This window comes from Astatotilapia calliptera, chromosome 7, assembly GCF_964374335.1.
Source record: "Astatotilapia calliptera chromosome 7, fAstCal68.1, whole genome shotgun sequence".
Taxonomy (NCBI): Eukaryota; Metazoa; Chordata; class Actinopteri; order Cichliformes; family Cichlidae; genus Astatotilapia; species Astatotilapia calliptera.
Window position 1 is genome coordinate 14400159 of NC_137428.1, and position 15214 is coordinate 14415372.

The 15214-nt window shown below is 40.3% G+C and overlaps 1 protein-coding gene across 4 annotated transcripts in view; it reads left to right on the forward strand.

Annotated features, from left to right (window-relative positions):
• adamts6 (ADAM metallopeptidase with thrombospondin type 1 motif, 6) overlaps positions 1-15214 on the forward strand; it is a 76395-nt gene that overhangs the window by 2556 nt on the left and 58625 nt on the right. For all 4 annotated transcript variants that reach the window (XM_080304126.1, XM_026173121.2, XM_026173125.2 and 1 more), the window contains 7 exons: positions 2063-2237; positions 2859-3061; positions 3197-3280; positions 5437-5582; positions 8171-8214; positions 12766-12871; positions 14440-14586. In XM_080304126.1, coding sequence (XP_080160252.1) covers positions 2063-2237; positions 2859-3061; positions 3197-3280; positions 5437-5582; positions 8171-8214; positions 12766-12871; positions 14440-14586 — 905 coding nt within the window. The remainder of the gene's footprint in view (positions 1-2062; positions 2238-2858; positions 3062-3196; positions 3281-5436; positions 5583-8170; positions 8215-12765; positions 12872-14439; positions 14587-15214) is intronic.

A 15214-nucleotide genomic window follows, 5' to 3' on the forward strand; every position in this document is an offset into this window, starting at 1 on the left:
GACTTGAGGTTTATGTTGAAAAAAATCACATCATCTCAGTGATCTGATTGTGATAACCATCAGTGCTTTTCTTCTCACTTGTGCGCTGGATGTCACACTTGAGTAGTTGAGATCACATTTCTTAAGCAGATCCTTGTGTGATCTTTAAATGATATGCCTATAAATGTGCAGGTTTCAGTTCAAAAACAAAACTGAGCAGCTCTAATAAGGCATCTAATTATCCTGTCTAAGCACAGACTGTGTGACTGTTCAGTACCTCTTAACTAATCACGGAATTGTGCCAAATTTTAAAAGCTGTTATCCCTCCATGCTCGAGAGTAACTCTAAAGAAGTTAAAAAAAGAAAAAGGCCCTGCTTCTTATTGGCAAATGTAATCATGTGGGGGAAACGCTTAGCCAAATGTGTTGGCAAGACATAGCACTGAGTATCATAAATTGAATTAGTGTTTGCCCTTTTTTTCTTACATCACCAAAAATGGACAAAACTGTGTCTGTACTTTAATGTAATCAGCTGTCTGGACATTTTGAGATCTTGACATCACACACTATTAAAACCCTACATCAAAAATGTTTCTGTAGGCTAGTGTGATATGTGGTTAATTGCTTTTATTGTGGGTTTTACAAAGCCAAGCCAGTGTTTCCTATAAACCCACTCTGAAGGACTTCTCCTAGGTTATGCTCCAGAGGGGGCATTGACAGGGGGAGAAGAATGTTTTAATGCTGGTCTGGATGTAACTGATTGTTTGGGGTTCTTAAATTTTACTGCAGATTAGTGACTAATGCATTGTATATGTGAAAACATGTCCCTAATGAGAAGCAAGAGGTCACATAAGGGGATGTATTAGTTGTTTAAAGGGACACTCCAAAATGACTATCTTGTTTTGTTTTTGTTTTTTTTAATTAGCTGCCCAAATTCTGGATTGTACTTTTTTACAACTTGCTACAAAGCAAAATCTTTTTCACATGTTCCCCACCTGACATGTGCCCAGTATTTTCAGACTTTAAAAATTAGGGTTTGGAACACCTGCTATCCAGATTCAAACTGACGTGACTTTGTTATGATGTCAGCATGACAATCCGTCAGTCAGAAGTGGAAAACAATAGGGCTGTTGGAGGTGTGTAGGCTTTAGTTGTGATATGGCTTCCAATAATCATTGTGTTCAAACTGTCCACTGTAAATAAAAGATGGAATCAGGCACTATGACATCAGTGTCAAGCTTGAGTGTTGGCGTTTTAGCTGCTGTGTTCGTTCTTTATAGTCAGAAACGACCAAATTTGGATGACTGGGTGGAGGTCCAAGTTATGAGCTAACGCTAGCTAGCTTGATTATCTATCTCCATTCATAACTGAAGCCCAAACATCTTGGACAGTGTGCACCTCACAGCAAGCTTTATTGTTTATCAGATAATTACAATATAATTTCATCATTAAAATTTCCCAAAAGCCACCAACACAGAACCTCCAAAGGTCCAATTCAGTGACTTCTCTTAAAAGAAGTAAGGCCTACAAAAGAGTGACGGAATATAGCAAAGTAGACACTTGTCAATTAAGGTGGCCATGGCCATAATTCCATTACCAAGAGTGATTAATTTATATTACAAAATGTCCCACCATAGACTTGTTATGGTGGGAAACTATTCACAAAACCAAACCATTTTATGCACGTCACTTTTTGAGCCAGCCTCAAGTGGTCATTAGATGAAAAGCAGTTTTTGGCATTTAGTTGAGTTTTCCCTTGAGACATGGCTGCTTGGTTCAAACTATCTCCCTTGGATTTCAGAACTCACCAATAACTCTAATATAGCTTGAATGTTTGTTCTTTTTTTTCATATATATTCATAAAAGCAGATTTTGAAAATGTTCACCTGTTGAAACAAAGGATGCCTGAGTTTCCTTCATGTCCACCTGTCTGAGCACAGACAAGAGTAACAAGTGTCTAAACTAGGATTGCTCCTTTAATAAAATGATTATGAAATACAGTGCTTTTTCTTAAGACTGTACTTTTAGTACCAATGTTTCCTGTTTTTAACCTGCTTTTTTCATTGATTTTCTTCCCCAACAAGCACGGTGTTATTACAACAGAGGAAGAACAGTATTTAATAGAGCCTTTAAAGAACATATCCTCAACCACCTCTGGTGAATGGAACCTGGAAGAAGCACAGCAGCATGTTATTTATAAAATGTCTGCCATTCCCTCACCACAAGAGCATAGCCAGGAGTTCAGCTGTGGCATTTCAGGTTGGTGAACCTCCATCTGGGTTGGACTCTGTGTGGGTGGAACTGACGTAAAGGAATAACTATACATAGCAAGTTAGAGGAAGTGCTGGTTTGGTTCTAGGCCCAGGTTCTGTTAGACATGACCGGGCCTCTTGTGTGCTATAGTTGCTCCTGGCCTGGACACCTTTCAACCTGTGACAGAAAGTCTTGCTCCAGCTTTCATATAACGCCCTTCAGTGCATAAAGAAGACTTTACACAAGAACAAATTCTATTTATAGGACCAATAATCATCTTGAGAATTAAAAATTCTCAGTTTCACCAATGCTCTGTTTGCTGAGATACGTTGAGTTAGAACCAAAAATAACCAGGTGGATATTTAGGTATTCGGCCAGGGTCTTATGAGAAAGAGCAAAGACTGTCATCACCAGGAAGCCAGCATGTCCTAACATGCAGCATCTTATAGCTTTTTCCCAGAGCATCTGCTGGGCCATAAAACAAAGACTTTAGCTGCTAGGTTCAAAGTGGCAAATTCCATATCTGCACCTATCACACACAAACCAGCTCTCTCTCAAACAGATAATGTGTCACGCTTCTGATTGTTACCTCACTCTTACCTGTCTTTGTCTCCCTGTCATTCACAGACCTCATTAAAACCAGTGCACCTTGCCAGCTTAGCACGCCTTTGCCCCAAAACTACAGCAAGCTGTCAAACAGCACCCACAGACAGAAGCGATCCATCAGCACTGAGCGCTTTGTGGAGACGCTTGTGGTCGCTGATAAAATGATGGTCGGTTACCACGGACGCAAAGACATTGAGCACTACATCCTGTCCGTAATGAATATTGTAAGTTTGAGCCTACTTTTTCGGTCAAGTCTACACTCATGATTTCTCCATTGTTGCTCATGTTATTCGTGGACAGGCAGAGTAGTGTGGCACAGTTGTCTGACTTTGTGTCTTTTCTTCTTTTCTGGAGGTCAGGTTGCCAAACTTTACCGTGATGCCAGCCTAGGAAATGTTGTGAACATTATTGTGACCCGGCTGATTGTTCTGACTGAAGATCAGGTAAGAGAAAGTCTCTTTTTTTCTGTTTTAAGCCACGTCTTCTAGTATCTATATCCTCACCTGTATTGAGTGTATAACTGTATAACGCAACTTCTGTGTAGAAAGGGTAGAGAGTAGAAAGACTCTTCACCATATGGACACCACTTCACATGAAAGCCGTGCTCAGGTATCTTCCCTCAGGGAGCTTCTATTGAGCATTTGTACATGTACTATACATGTGCATGTATGTGTGATGAGAGAAACAGAGGGTCTTCCTACCATCTGTTTTTCTGAAAGGGTGTAGCAACTCTTTTTGTAGCATCAGTTCCAAAAATGATGTCAAGTGGAATCAAACTTTAAATTATATGAAGCAGCACTAGTATATCAGTCATTATGAAAATTCACATTGCATGCAGAATGTTTTCTAATTATTTGGTGGGTAAGCTGACATTAGCACAGTTTAATTACCCTTTGCATGGAAGTGGAAGCATTTACCAAACTCCACTATAACGTCCCCAGTTGTCCTTCTACATTAGCTACTTTTCCTCCCTGTTTTCCAATAGTGCAAGTCCTCTGCTCCTCCTATGACTCATCTTTTTCTTCCTGCTGTAAATGGTTTTACCTTTACTACAACTGCATCGTCTCCTAAATCAAAGACAAAACCCATGTCTTCTGCAAAATCTGGTCCTCTAACATCCCTCTGATCCCCTAACAGTACTCCTCCAATAATTCATTCAGATAATCGTTCTACTTTGGCTCAGTGTTTAGAGCTGTCAATGCATGACAATAAATTCAGTGCCCTTTTTTTGTTTTGAGCTTTTTTTTTTTTTTTTTTTACATTTTTGTTTTGCGTGAATGCTATTTTTTGGACAGCAGGCAATAGGCCTCCAGGTTTCTGGGTATAAAGTCATGTGAAAAGAAAGTTTTTCACTGTCAAATCTCTATTGTGTTTGACACCCAGTGATGGATTGTGCATTATGGTCAAATGTCTCAGATTTGGGCTCATCTGTCCAAAGGACTGAGACCTGTAGAGTCTGAAATGTAGCTCTTGGGTTTTTTACAATTTCTCTGAGGATTGCACAATCTGATCTTAGGGTGAATTAGCTGGGATATCCACTGGGCTGATTGTGGTGTAATGTTAACATACAACAAAATACTCCAGGCCAGCAAACTGCCAATTGCCGCTATAGAGGTGCTCACTCTTGCCAATGATCAATCAACCTGCATTTAAACAGCAGGACGTAGGTGCTAATCAATCGTAAATCAAATGGAGAAGTGCCTTAAACCTCCGTTCTTTTAAGCAAATAAAGGGGGCAATAACTGTGGTTTAAAAAAAACTTGCATTCCTATAAAATTCTAAGTTAAACCTGCTCTTGGACCTGACCTTGTTAAAAACCTTGTTGATGTATATATGGGCTCAGTCACTCATTTTGAGTCATGCTGAGTAAAACATTGAGTTGTAAATTTAGCTTATTCTGTGTTTCACAAAGGAGGATTACCCAAAGTATGCTCGACTTGTGATTAAAAAGTCATTGGCCAACGAGGATGCAATTTTACTGCTGATCACGTTACTCATTTTAAAACAGGAAGTCGATGAAGGCAAAATTGCTCATCTTGACATAATAAACCAATGGATGAGTTCATGGTAGCTGCATCCATCCTTTATAATGTCTATGGCCACAACACAACATGGGAAAAACATCATGATACATTAAAGGTATCTCTTGTAAAGTCCTTTATTTAAAAGTAGTATAAAACCTTCCAAAGTGGAATATGAAGAAAGATGGTAAGACTTGACATCTGTGTTTGTGATGAAGAGATGTCAACTTAAGTTAAAAGTAGGAGCTGGCTGTACTTTTGTAAGGTACCAGTTTGTACCATGAGATGGTGAAGTGAGTGAACCTCAGCTTTAAGTCGTTAATAACACATTCTTACCTGCAAAAAAAGCAAAGCCTGTTGAGAAAATGAATGTAGGGCTTAAATGAAATATCAAAATTTGGAAGAACCTTTTGAACATGCCTGCTGGTAAAATACTGCCAACTATGGTAAATATTTTAGTTCAAATTTGCAGAGGATAATTACGAACCGCACGTATCTAGCATCACCCAATATTTTTTGGTGCTGATGGAAATTGCGTTTTCTTCTATCACTTTGTTTTTCATGTCTGTTTTTTGCAGCCAAATCTGGAAATTAATCATCATGCTGACAAGTCTCTGGACAGTTTCTGTAAGTGGCAGAAGTCCATCCTGTCTCATCACAGCGATGGAAACAGTATTCCAGAGAATGGGATGGCTCATCATGACAATGCTGTCCTAATCACCCGGTAAGAGTTGGCTAACAGCTACAGAACAGGACAACATGTTGCTCACACACCATTATAATAGTCCAGTGTTGAAATACAATTTTTCAGTTCTTACTTTATTTGTAATTTTCTCATCTTGAGCAAATATAGGTTATTTTCTGTGGTGTGCCTTCAGCAAATGCCGACAGCTACAGCACTGGAAAATCCAAAAGTCCAGGTCTTGTGTGCACACTTTACCTGTAATAGCTCACGGGAATAAATGCCATCGTTTTGAAAGTAAAATGTGCTGTTACGGACGTAATGTACCTGTCATCCCGCAATTTATGTCATAAAATAATAAAACTCTGTCATTACCTGGAATAGACTTTATTGTTGCCAGAACTGTTTTGGCTACTTAACCTGGCAACTGATGTGTATACTCCTCCAGCTGCTTCTATCTAGAAGCAGGATGGGGTTCTGTGATTGACATTGCCAAAGGCAAAGTTTTTGATTCTCTAGTTTGCATAAAACAGCCTTTTTATCATTGGTGCTAGCGTGTTGTCTGCCAGTTGATATCCTCCAGCTTCTTTGGCTGTTGGCTTTATTATTGGTTTTAGCTTCACTTTGCACAAACAGCAAAGGCTGCTTAATAGAGCCTGCCTGCAGTGGTCATGGAGTTTGCCTTTTTGGCCTTCCCTTTTTAGCAGGAAGCTGAGAAATGTTATTGTTTTCATAAACCAAAAAAATCATGGAAAGGGCTTTTAACTCACAAACTATTTTTTTTTAAAAACATTTCAGTTTGAGGGCATGAATTAACTTAGATACTTGGTTACAGATGAGCTCTAAGGAAGCTGACAGACCCAATGCTCTGACATATAAAAGGCCCATTAGGTTGTTATACCTGATGGTCATTGCAAACAAACATTGGTCTACAAATCTATCATCTGTCACAGTTTGTTCACAGCAAAATCCAAGTAATAAATACGATATTCACATTGTTTTTCTTGGGGATTAGAATATTATATCCATCCATCCATTGATTCATCCATTCTCTATATTATAATATAGAGAATGGATGAATCGATGGATGGATGGGCTTGTTTAAATGAATTTGGTTTATAAAAATACACCACTTCTATAGCTGTGATGAAATTAGCCACAAACACTTTTCCTGCAGATCTTTGGTAACATGGATCAGTGTGAATGAATGATTGAAAGTTCTTGTTAGCATAAAACAAGGATGTCATTGTCCAGCCTTTGTTTTGAAATGGGTGGTGTCAAAACCTTTGAAAAATTGGGGGAATAAATCAAAAATGGATTAGAAAAGTCACAAGTAGGGTCACTTAAAAGAGAACAGAGAGAGAGAGAGAGAGAGAGAGGAGTGATTCAAAGACAAAGGAGTGAGGGTGGTAGGTGATGGTGGAGGTGGTGGGAGGGTAAAATTTAAGTTGCTGTGCTCTTGGTTTTAATAGATTAAAAGCTTTTGGTATGATTGTCTCATTAATTTGAATGCAATCCTGTAAAAATTTCCTTGGGCACTGTGGGTCTGAGTGTTCTGACCTCCTTTTTTTTTTTTTTTTTTTTGCTCTATTGTATTAACTGTGAAAGAGCCCACGGCATGTAACTAAAATATAACCTTTACCAATAGACTGTCAGGAACGAGTGGCGTTCATCGGGACAGATTGACCCAGATTTCTTGAAACATATTAGCAATATTTCTGCGCCTAAATATTAGACAACAGTTATTTGCAAACATTTAGCAATCTGTCTGCGAGTGATTGCAATCAGTCTGAGTCAGGCCACTGTTGTTTAGATACAGGTTACCTCCTACCAGGTAACCTGTCCTATAGTTTTTACAATTAAAAGTGGTCAGCCAGAGGTTAATAATAATGGAATATATATATATACACACACACACACACACACAATTCATTCACTCTCACATTCATACACAGGTGAAGGCACGCTACAGTTGTAGCCACAGCTGCCCTGGGGCAGACTGACAGAGGCGAGGCTGCCATATCGCGCCATCGGCCCCTCTGGCCATCACCAGTAGGCGGTAGGTGAAGTGTCTTGCCCAAGGACACAACGACCGAGACTCTCCGAGCCGGGGCTTGAACCGGCAACCTTCCAATTACAAGACGAACACCCAACTTTTGAGCCACGATTGCCCATTGAGTGTGTTGTGCGCTTAACCTATTGACGACCAGGTTCTCGTGACCACTTGAAATCACTTGCTGAATGGGAAAAAAATTTAGTGCAATCAGTGGATATCCATTGACTTGACAACCCAAGCTAGTATATGATATTGTTAGGAGTAACACTTGAAGCTCTTTTCTGGACTGAGCAGTTTCAGTCATATTTAGGGCTGCTTATAAAACAAAATGACTGGGTGTATAACAGAAGTTAGTGAGGGTCTCTGCTTATGCAGCTATGTTCGGAAAAACCCAGAAGCTATTCTAATAGTCAACAAACATATACTGAGGGTCAAAACTAGCCATTAGGGTACAGGGGAGGTTGTCTTTACAAGGGAAAGATTTAAAGGTGACATTATACCTGACCAGACTGTGATTAAACATAAACAGTTTGAGTATTCTGACCTTCTTCTTCTTCTTTTTGCCTGTTCTTAGGTATGACATCTGCACCTACAAGAACAAACCTTGTGGTACCTTAGGTGAGTGAAAAAGGCTGATATAAATTTCATATATGTTAAATTAGGTTTCCTTTGTAATCTTATGTGATGCTGACTACATTAAATGTCTAGTTTTGGAGTTTATCCTTTCCTGCTCTTTGGAGAGGTTTTTATTTTCCCATTCAACGTGTCCTCAAGAAAACCTTATTTAGCAGCCTTCGCAATCTTGTGTAGAAGAACACAAATCCGACAAATCCGGTGAGACATAATAAGAAGGATATTTTCCATTGTGTTATTATAGCTCCTCAGTGGCTTCTCCTCTGTTTGTTGAGGCCAGGAGCCCTGAACCTGGACAGCTGTGGTCACCTCTAGTTTATAAATCTCCTCTGTCTCTGTCCTCTGCCTCCAACCTCAGTTTGTCTAAAGTGTTTACACTTCCACTGGGGGTTGAAAGGGAGAAAGGAAGTGCAGGAAAGTTAAGGAGGGCAAAGACTTAAAAGGGGGGAGGGATGAAGAAGAGACGAGATTAGTGGCAGATGGGGGAGATGGAGAAGAAGAAGAGGAGGGGTTGAAAGGAAAATGGAAAAGGACAATTATAGGGGGTGTTAGAGTATGCAGGAGGGAGATGGAGTGGGTGATATGCACGCTCTGGTGTTACTGGGGGTGGAAAAAGGACAGCAAGTGGTGGCAGATCACCCCCCCCCCCCCCCCAAAAAAAAAAAAAAAAAAATTCTGTCTCAAGTTGTTCAGTTCCACCTCAAACCTTCCTACCCACCCAGCTCTTTTTTCCCCCATCTTATCTTTTTTGGAGCCTGCAGGCACCACAGTATATCTTGGAGGTAATATCGTGACTTCAGGGGTGGTTTGACAGATTGACCGCATTCGTCACATTCCCTGGTCTTTTTAATTGCCCTGGCATCTGCTTGGCTTCCTTGTTGTCTCACCCCCACCTCCCTCTCTGCTCCTCCTCCTTTTCCTCCCAGGGATCATGCTCTCGGGTCAGACTGCTGGCATTTAGGGTCGCAGAGTAATCATGGGCGTGGAGATAATGCACAGTCCACCCTGGAGTTAAGAAAACAGCTTACACTCCATGTTTGCCCCCCCACCCGAACACACACACACACACACACACACACACACACACACACACACACACACACACACACACACACACACACACACACCTTTCTTCTTTTCCCTCCCTCTCCTCCTTTTCTCTTCACCTTCAGGCTCCCTCTTTTCCTGCAGTAATGGTTTCAGTGGCCTCCTGATTTGCGAGTCTATTCTTGTTTAGCCTCTTAGTAAAGAGGACACAAAGGCCATGCCACTTTTAGCAGGCAAGCGAGGAGTCCATGCATGCGCTACAGGAAGATGTGAAGCTGCATTGGTTGCCAAACGACATGTTATGTAGCTAATGAACAGTGTAAAAAGAGGTGTGCAAAGTTTATCATTAGAACATTTTGCAAAAGTTTCTTCTGCAAGTTGGAAAACCGCTCTGGTGCATGCGAGCTGAATAAAAATAAACATATTTTCTTGCTCACGTTCATTGCATGAAGCCATTCAGACATTTAGTTTTGGTTTGATTTGTCTAAATTCAGAGGTAACTGCTTATTCGCAAGAGAAAGAAAATTGAAAGCTGTTGACAGTAACTGTGCTCCTATCTACATGATTTATGCACATGTTAAGCACTTGAAAAATTCTTGAATGAAAGTCCAAACAAATCCCCACAACTGTATTGCAAGATGTTTTTGTATCAACTGCTAAAAAAATATACAGGGAATGTACAGTACAGTAAACAGTAATGTACCGTCTTTTGTAAATACAGTTTGGTACTTTAAATGCTAATACCTTTCAGGAAAAAATATTCATTCATATCAATATATAAATATTAATACCCTATTTTCTAATTTTTATTTAAGTCAGACTTGAGTCTCACTGTGATGCTTTAGTACAGCGGTCCCCAAACCCCGGGCCTCGGACCGTGAGTGTTGAGGCTCAGGTGTGAAATGTATAGTTTTCAGGGTTTTTATCGGTTTTCAGCGTTATTTTGTTATCGTTTTTATCGTTTACTCGGCTTTCCTTGCTCTTTTCACGTGTGTTATGAATAAATCTTCTTTTTTTCGGTACGGGTACTAGTTTTATTTTGTTGTATTTATCCGCGACACCTTAAAGGCCGTGGCGCAAAAAAGGTTGGATACTGCTGCTTTAGTACGTCCACAACTTAACTCTTAAATGCACATAGTCAAAATAAAGAAATTAAAAAGAAAGAGTAGCAACGTGAGTTGAAATTGTAGCAACCCAAGGTGGTGGTAGCTTGGGTTATTTACACAGTGGCAAGTTCAAAGACTCATGGGAATGTACATGCTTAGGCTCAAATCATTAATTATGTAGTGCTGTGATGTTTATTTTAGCTATTTTGCATTTAGACTTTAATTATTGTGGGCGTGTGATGTGGTTTCCAGCTTGTGTGTGGCTAAGTGTAATGTTAAGGTTTAACTAGCAGTGGACCACCATGATGACCAAGATTGCTGACTAAATCAAAGATGGACTCAGCCACCGTGATGTCACCCATTGATTTGGGGTTTTTTGAAGCCTCACTGTTAGTGTTTTGGCCATCACATTGTTATTGAGAGGAAAGGGTGGCCTGCTAAATTATCAGCTAATGCTTACAAGCTACATTTATAAACTGTAAGGCACAGACAAACACAGTATCGGTTAATTAATGTTGCATAACAGACTAATAAAGTAGAATGTCACTCCTCAAAGCTAAGGCACAACTTCCTTGGACATATAACTTGATCCAAAATGCACCAACAGCACGAACATGGCAGAAAGATCCAGTGAAGGGACAATATTTAGCAGAGGTAAGACTCAGAAGACACCAGTGGGTACAGCTCCACCTGCCATCTATGTGGATGACTGGATGGCACACCCCTTCACCACCCTTCATAGCAACCCCAAGTTGCTATTAAGATATGAACTATCAATAAGGCCAAAACTGCTATGTATTCGGCTATAAAAAAATGTGCTTTGTGTTGTAAAGTTGGGTATTTTCATTTTTGGGACTCTGTGGAGCCTGACTTGCTTTTGGAGCCAGGCCCAAGTTGCCAATACACAACTGCAGTTTTTGGCACTTACACACCAGCCTCACTTTTCAGCCTTTGACGTTCTTCCTTGGTAGTGATGAGTCATGTCCATTCAGCGTGTATCTTCAGGGTGTTAAATACAGGAGCTTTTGGATAACCGTGTGGTGAATAAAGAGAATGGAAATTTAAAGAAACTGATTTCAGGGTACATTGGTGAGGGTACAGAGACATTTTCCATTTTTATGGTGATTACAGAAGGTACATTAAACATTATAATGGCAACCAAACAAGTGACTTTGTTTTTAAAATCTATATTATGCAGCACAGTAGTGTCATATCTTTTACTATATGAAAGTGTTGTTTTACATTTCAGTAGGTACGCTGCAAAATAATGTAAAATATCAACAACTTGCACACTGTGGAGCGTCAGTATAGTGTATTTATTACTCTATGCAAACTGTAATGCTGCTCTCCATCAGAATGGGGTGATGTGTATTTGCTTTTCTGTATTTTATTGTCATTTATCATCCTAAAGCGGAATCCAACTAGCTTTACTGTCATTTAAAAAGTGTCCTTTTTAAATGACAGTAATGATAAGTAGAAAAGATGTGATGGTAAAAAAAAAAAGTAATTTCTCTAAATTGCAATGGAAATACCTGAGCTGTTTCAAACTAATGAGGAAGCTTAAAGCATATCATATTTCTATAACTGGTGCACTTTTAATTTTTCATCTTGTTGCACCCTCTCCTGCCATTGTTGAACAGCATTTAATTGCATTTTTTTTATTTTATTTTATTTTTTACAAATTTACTTAAAATGTCAAGTAAAACTTAACAGAAATGACTGAGATTATCCAGAGTGACAGGATTCCCCTTAAATTTATTCTCAAATATATGAAAACCTGGGAAAAACTCCTCAACCCAACATGAAATAAATAGAAAGTACTTCTCTCTCTCTCTCTCACACGCACGCACACAGGCGCACACACACCTGCTTTGCAGTGTCATATGATCCACTCTCCAGTCACCTGTAGATGTAATCACTTGCCCCCAGCCAGCAGTCTCCCTATCTGACCTGTCAGGCTTTAGGGGAAAAAGAACCTGCGACACCTGGATTGTGGAGCGTTTTTAACTTGAAACGCCCTCTCCTCTCCCTTTTCCCTCTTTTCTCTCGGCCTCTTTCTCCAAGTCTTGCTTTTGGAATGAGAAAAAACAACTCTATTTTCTGTCAGTTTTTTGTCAGAATACTAGTTACATGAAATCCAGTGTATAAACCTTTTCCAGCAATATCCCCGTTTAAGTAAAAAACAACAAACATTTAGGAGCAAATGCTAAGCTTGACTTGTCCTGGTGAATCTATAGCCATGACTAGCTGACTCTCAGCACTGCTGCAAACAGTAGCTTATGTATGGAATCCCAGTTTTATGACAGCGAGTCCTAAGAATGCTTTGCCTCAACCTTGTGTTTGTATGTTTGTCTGGCATGTGTGTTTATGTGTGTATGTCTAGGTCTGGCCTCAGTGGCTGGAATGTGTGAGCCAGAGAGGAGCTGCAGCATCAATGAAGACATCGGCCTCGGTTCTGCTTTCACCATTGCGCACGAGATTGGCCACAAGTGAGTTTTAAGAGTTTTTAGGATCCTAATATAAAATATAAAACTTGACATTACTCCCTGATGCGTATTGCAGAGGTGGTGGGACCAAGTCAGAGGGCCTTAAATGGCTTGGTTTTGAAGGCACACATTTAAATTACTTAACAGAACTTGTCTCATTAATTTAAAGTGGTGCAGCTCTGTCTACTTTGACTTGAGAATTATTATCCCTTAGTTAATCCTTATCATGGCTTGTAAAAGTTTTCCTTTTTTGTCTTTATACTTTTTCATGATTATAGCATAATTTGCCGTGGCACCTTACGCACATCCACAATGAACTTACACCCCGACAATATTCATTCATGGATCCTTTTGATGACGTCATGACTGAAAAGACCTTTTTTAATTCAGAACTTAAACTTCTCTGGTGGCATAAAATCCCTCAATATGAGTATTGGCACTGCTGATATCAGCAGATTTCTAAGCAGGACTTGAAGTTCTTCCTTTTACATTTTTGGGAATGAAACTTTCCACAAATGTAGCACCTTTTATAGCAGTTTTAGGTGTTGGCAAATGCCCTCTTTTTCCTTAAGGTCGTCTTCAAACCTTTTATCACTTTCACGACCTGTTCTTAAACAAACATTACTTACTGCCTGGTTTTGCCGGACTTGCATATAGTCTTTTTTCCCCCCCCTTGCAGACTGTAACTGCACATATTTCCTCATGCAAATGTCAGTGTCCGCATACCTCGGCCTCTTTCTTCCTGAATATAAAGCAAAATAATGATGATGTATTAGTCTGTGTATTCCTCTCTCGAGAGTTAGGCAAGATGGCGATTTCCTTTATTATGTCTCATGTCTGCTTCTGTTGTGGGGCAGTTGTAAAAATAGTCTCTGCTTCTAGAGGATGTATAAAAAAACACACTACAGCGGGGTTTCGACTGGCCTGATTTATTTCCCGAGTAGGGTAAAATGTCATAAACGCCAGCCTTAGAAAAACAGGTTCAGTCTGTGCAATGTGGTTGGATTTGTTATATACATTAGACCTGATTCGCACCACTAGACTGTGAGGGAAAGTTAAGCTTTGATATCCTGCTGTAATGAGAAACTTTTCTCTCAAATGACAGATGAAGTTTTTCTGAAAATGAATTGTTGCAACCATTGATAGCCAACATGAATTCAGTGGGAAAAAAAACTATTTCGTAGCTTTCAGAACAGTGTTCAAAGTTTGGAGCTGCTCATTGTAATGATCTAAAGGGTCTTGACTCCTCGCTCCAGTCTGTGCTGACTTTTCCTTCCCTGGCTTGCTCAGACCTGCAGGCAGTGATTGACAGACAGGCATCCGAGTGGTGATTAGAACTTCTTTCCTGCAGAGCCCCAGACAGGGTTTGACCCTTGACCCCTCCACACAGCTGTTTTAGAGCCAATGAGCTCAATCTTTACAGCCACAGAGGTTGACATCCAGAATCCAGCAGCCTTAACTGTCCAGCGAGATCCCATCTAAACTGTGCAATTAACTACCACTTTCAGACCAGATGGTCATTTCTCCCAGCTGCATTAATTCCTCTTCTTATTTATTTTTTTCTGTTTTAGTTTTGGGATGAACCATGATGGGATTGGGAATTCTTGCGGTACCAAAGGTCACGAGACAGCCAAACTGATGGCTGCTCATATAACAGCCAACACCAACCCTTTCTCCTGGTCTGCCTGCAGCAAAGACTACATCACCAGCTTTCTCGAGTAAGTGGGTGATATGGGTGGTGGTTGTTCCCTGTGGGCCTGTGTGTGTGTGTGTGTGTGTGTGTGTGTGTGTGTGTGTGTGTGTGTGTGTGTGTGTGTGTGTGTGCAATAGAGAAAAAGGTGCATTCCTGTTTTCCTTCCACAGCTGTCTCTCTTTACAACCCGCTGCCACTGGCTGGTCCATGTGGCTGGACCCGCTAGGCTGCTTTGTACACGAGGCCTTCCCCTACTTATTCACATCCACTTCATCACTGAGACTTTTGCCAGACCTCCTTGTGGCTGCGTATGATAACTGAGTGCTTTCCACCCCTGCATCCTTGCACCACAAGGCGGGTGATGTTAGAGCTCATGTGGGTTCTCGGTGGTGATGTGTAGGCCAGCTGCCTTAAACCACTGCTCTGCTGTTTTATATATTGGCCAAAGGAGGCAAAAAAAGGAGAAAGAATTGGAGCACATAAATAAACGAGGCAGTGATATTTGAGTCTTGCCAGCCTGGCATAGTAGAGGACACACCAATGTTTCTTTTCCAGAGGCTAGACAAAACATCTGGAGTAACAGAACAAACAGATAATCGTTACAATGACAGACTTCTACACCTATTTCTGCACAGCATAATTTAGAGGAGGCA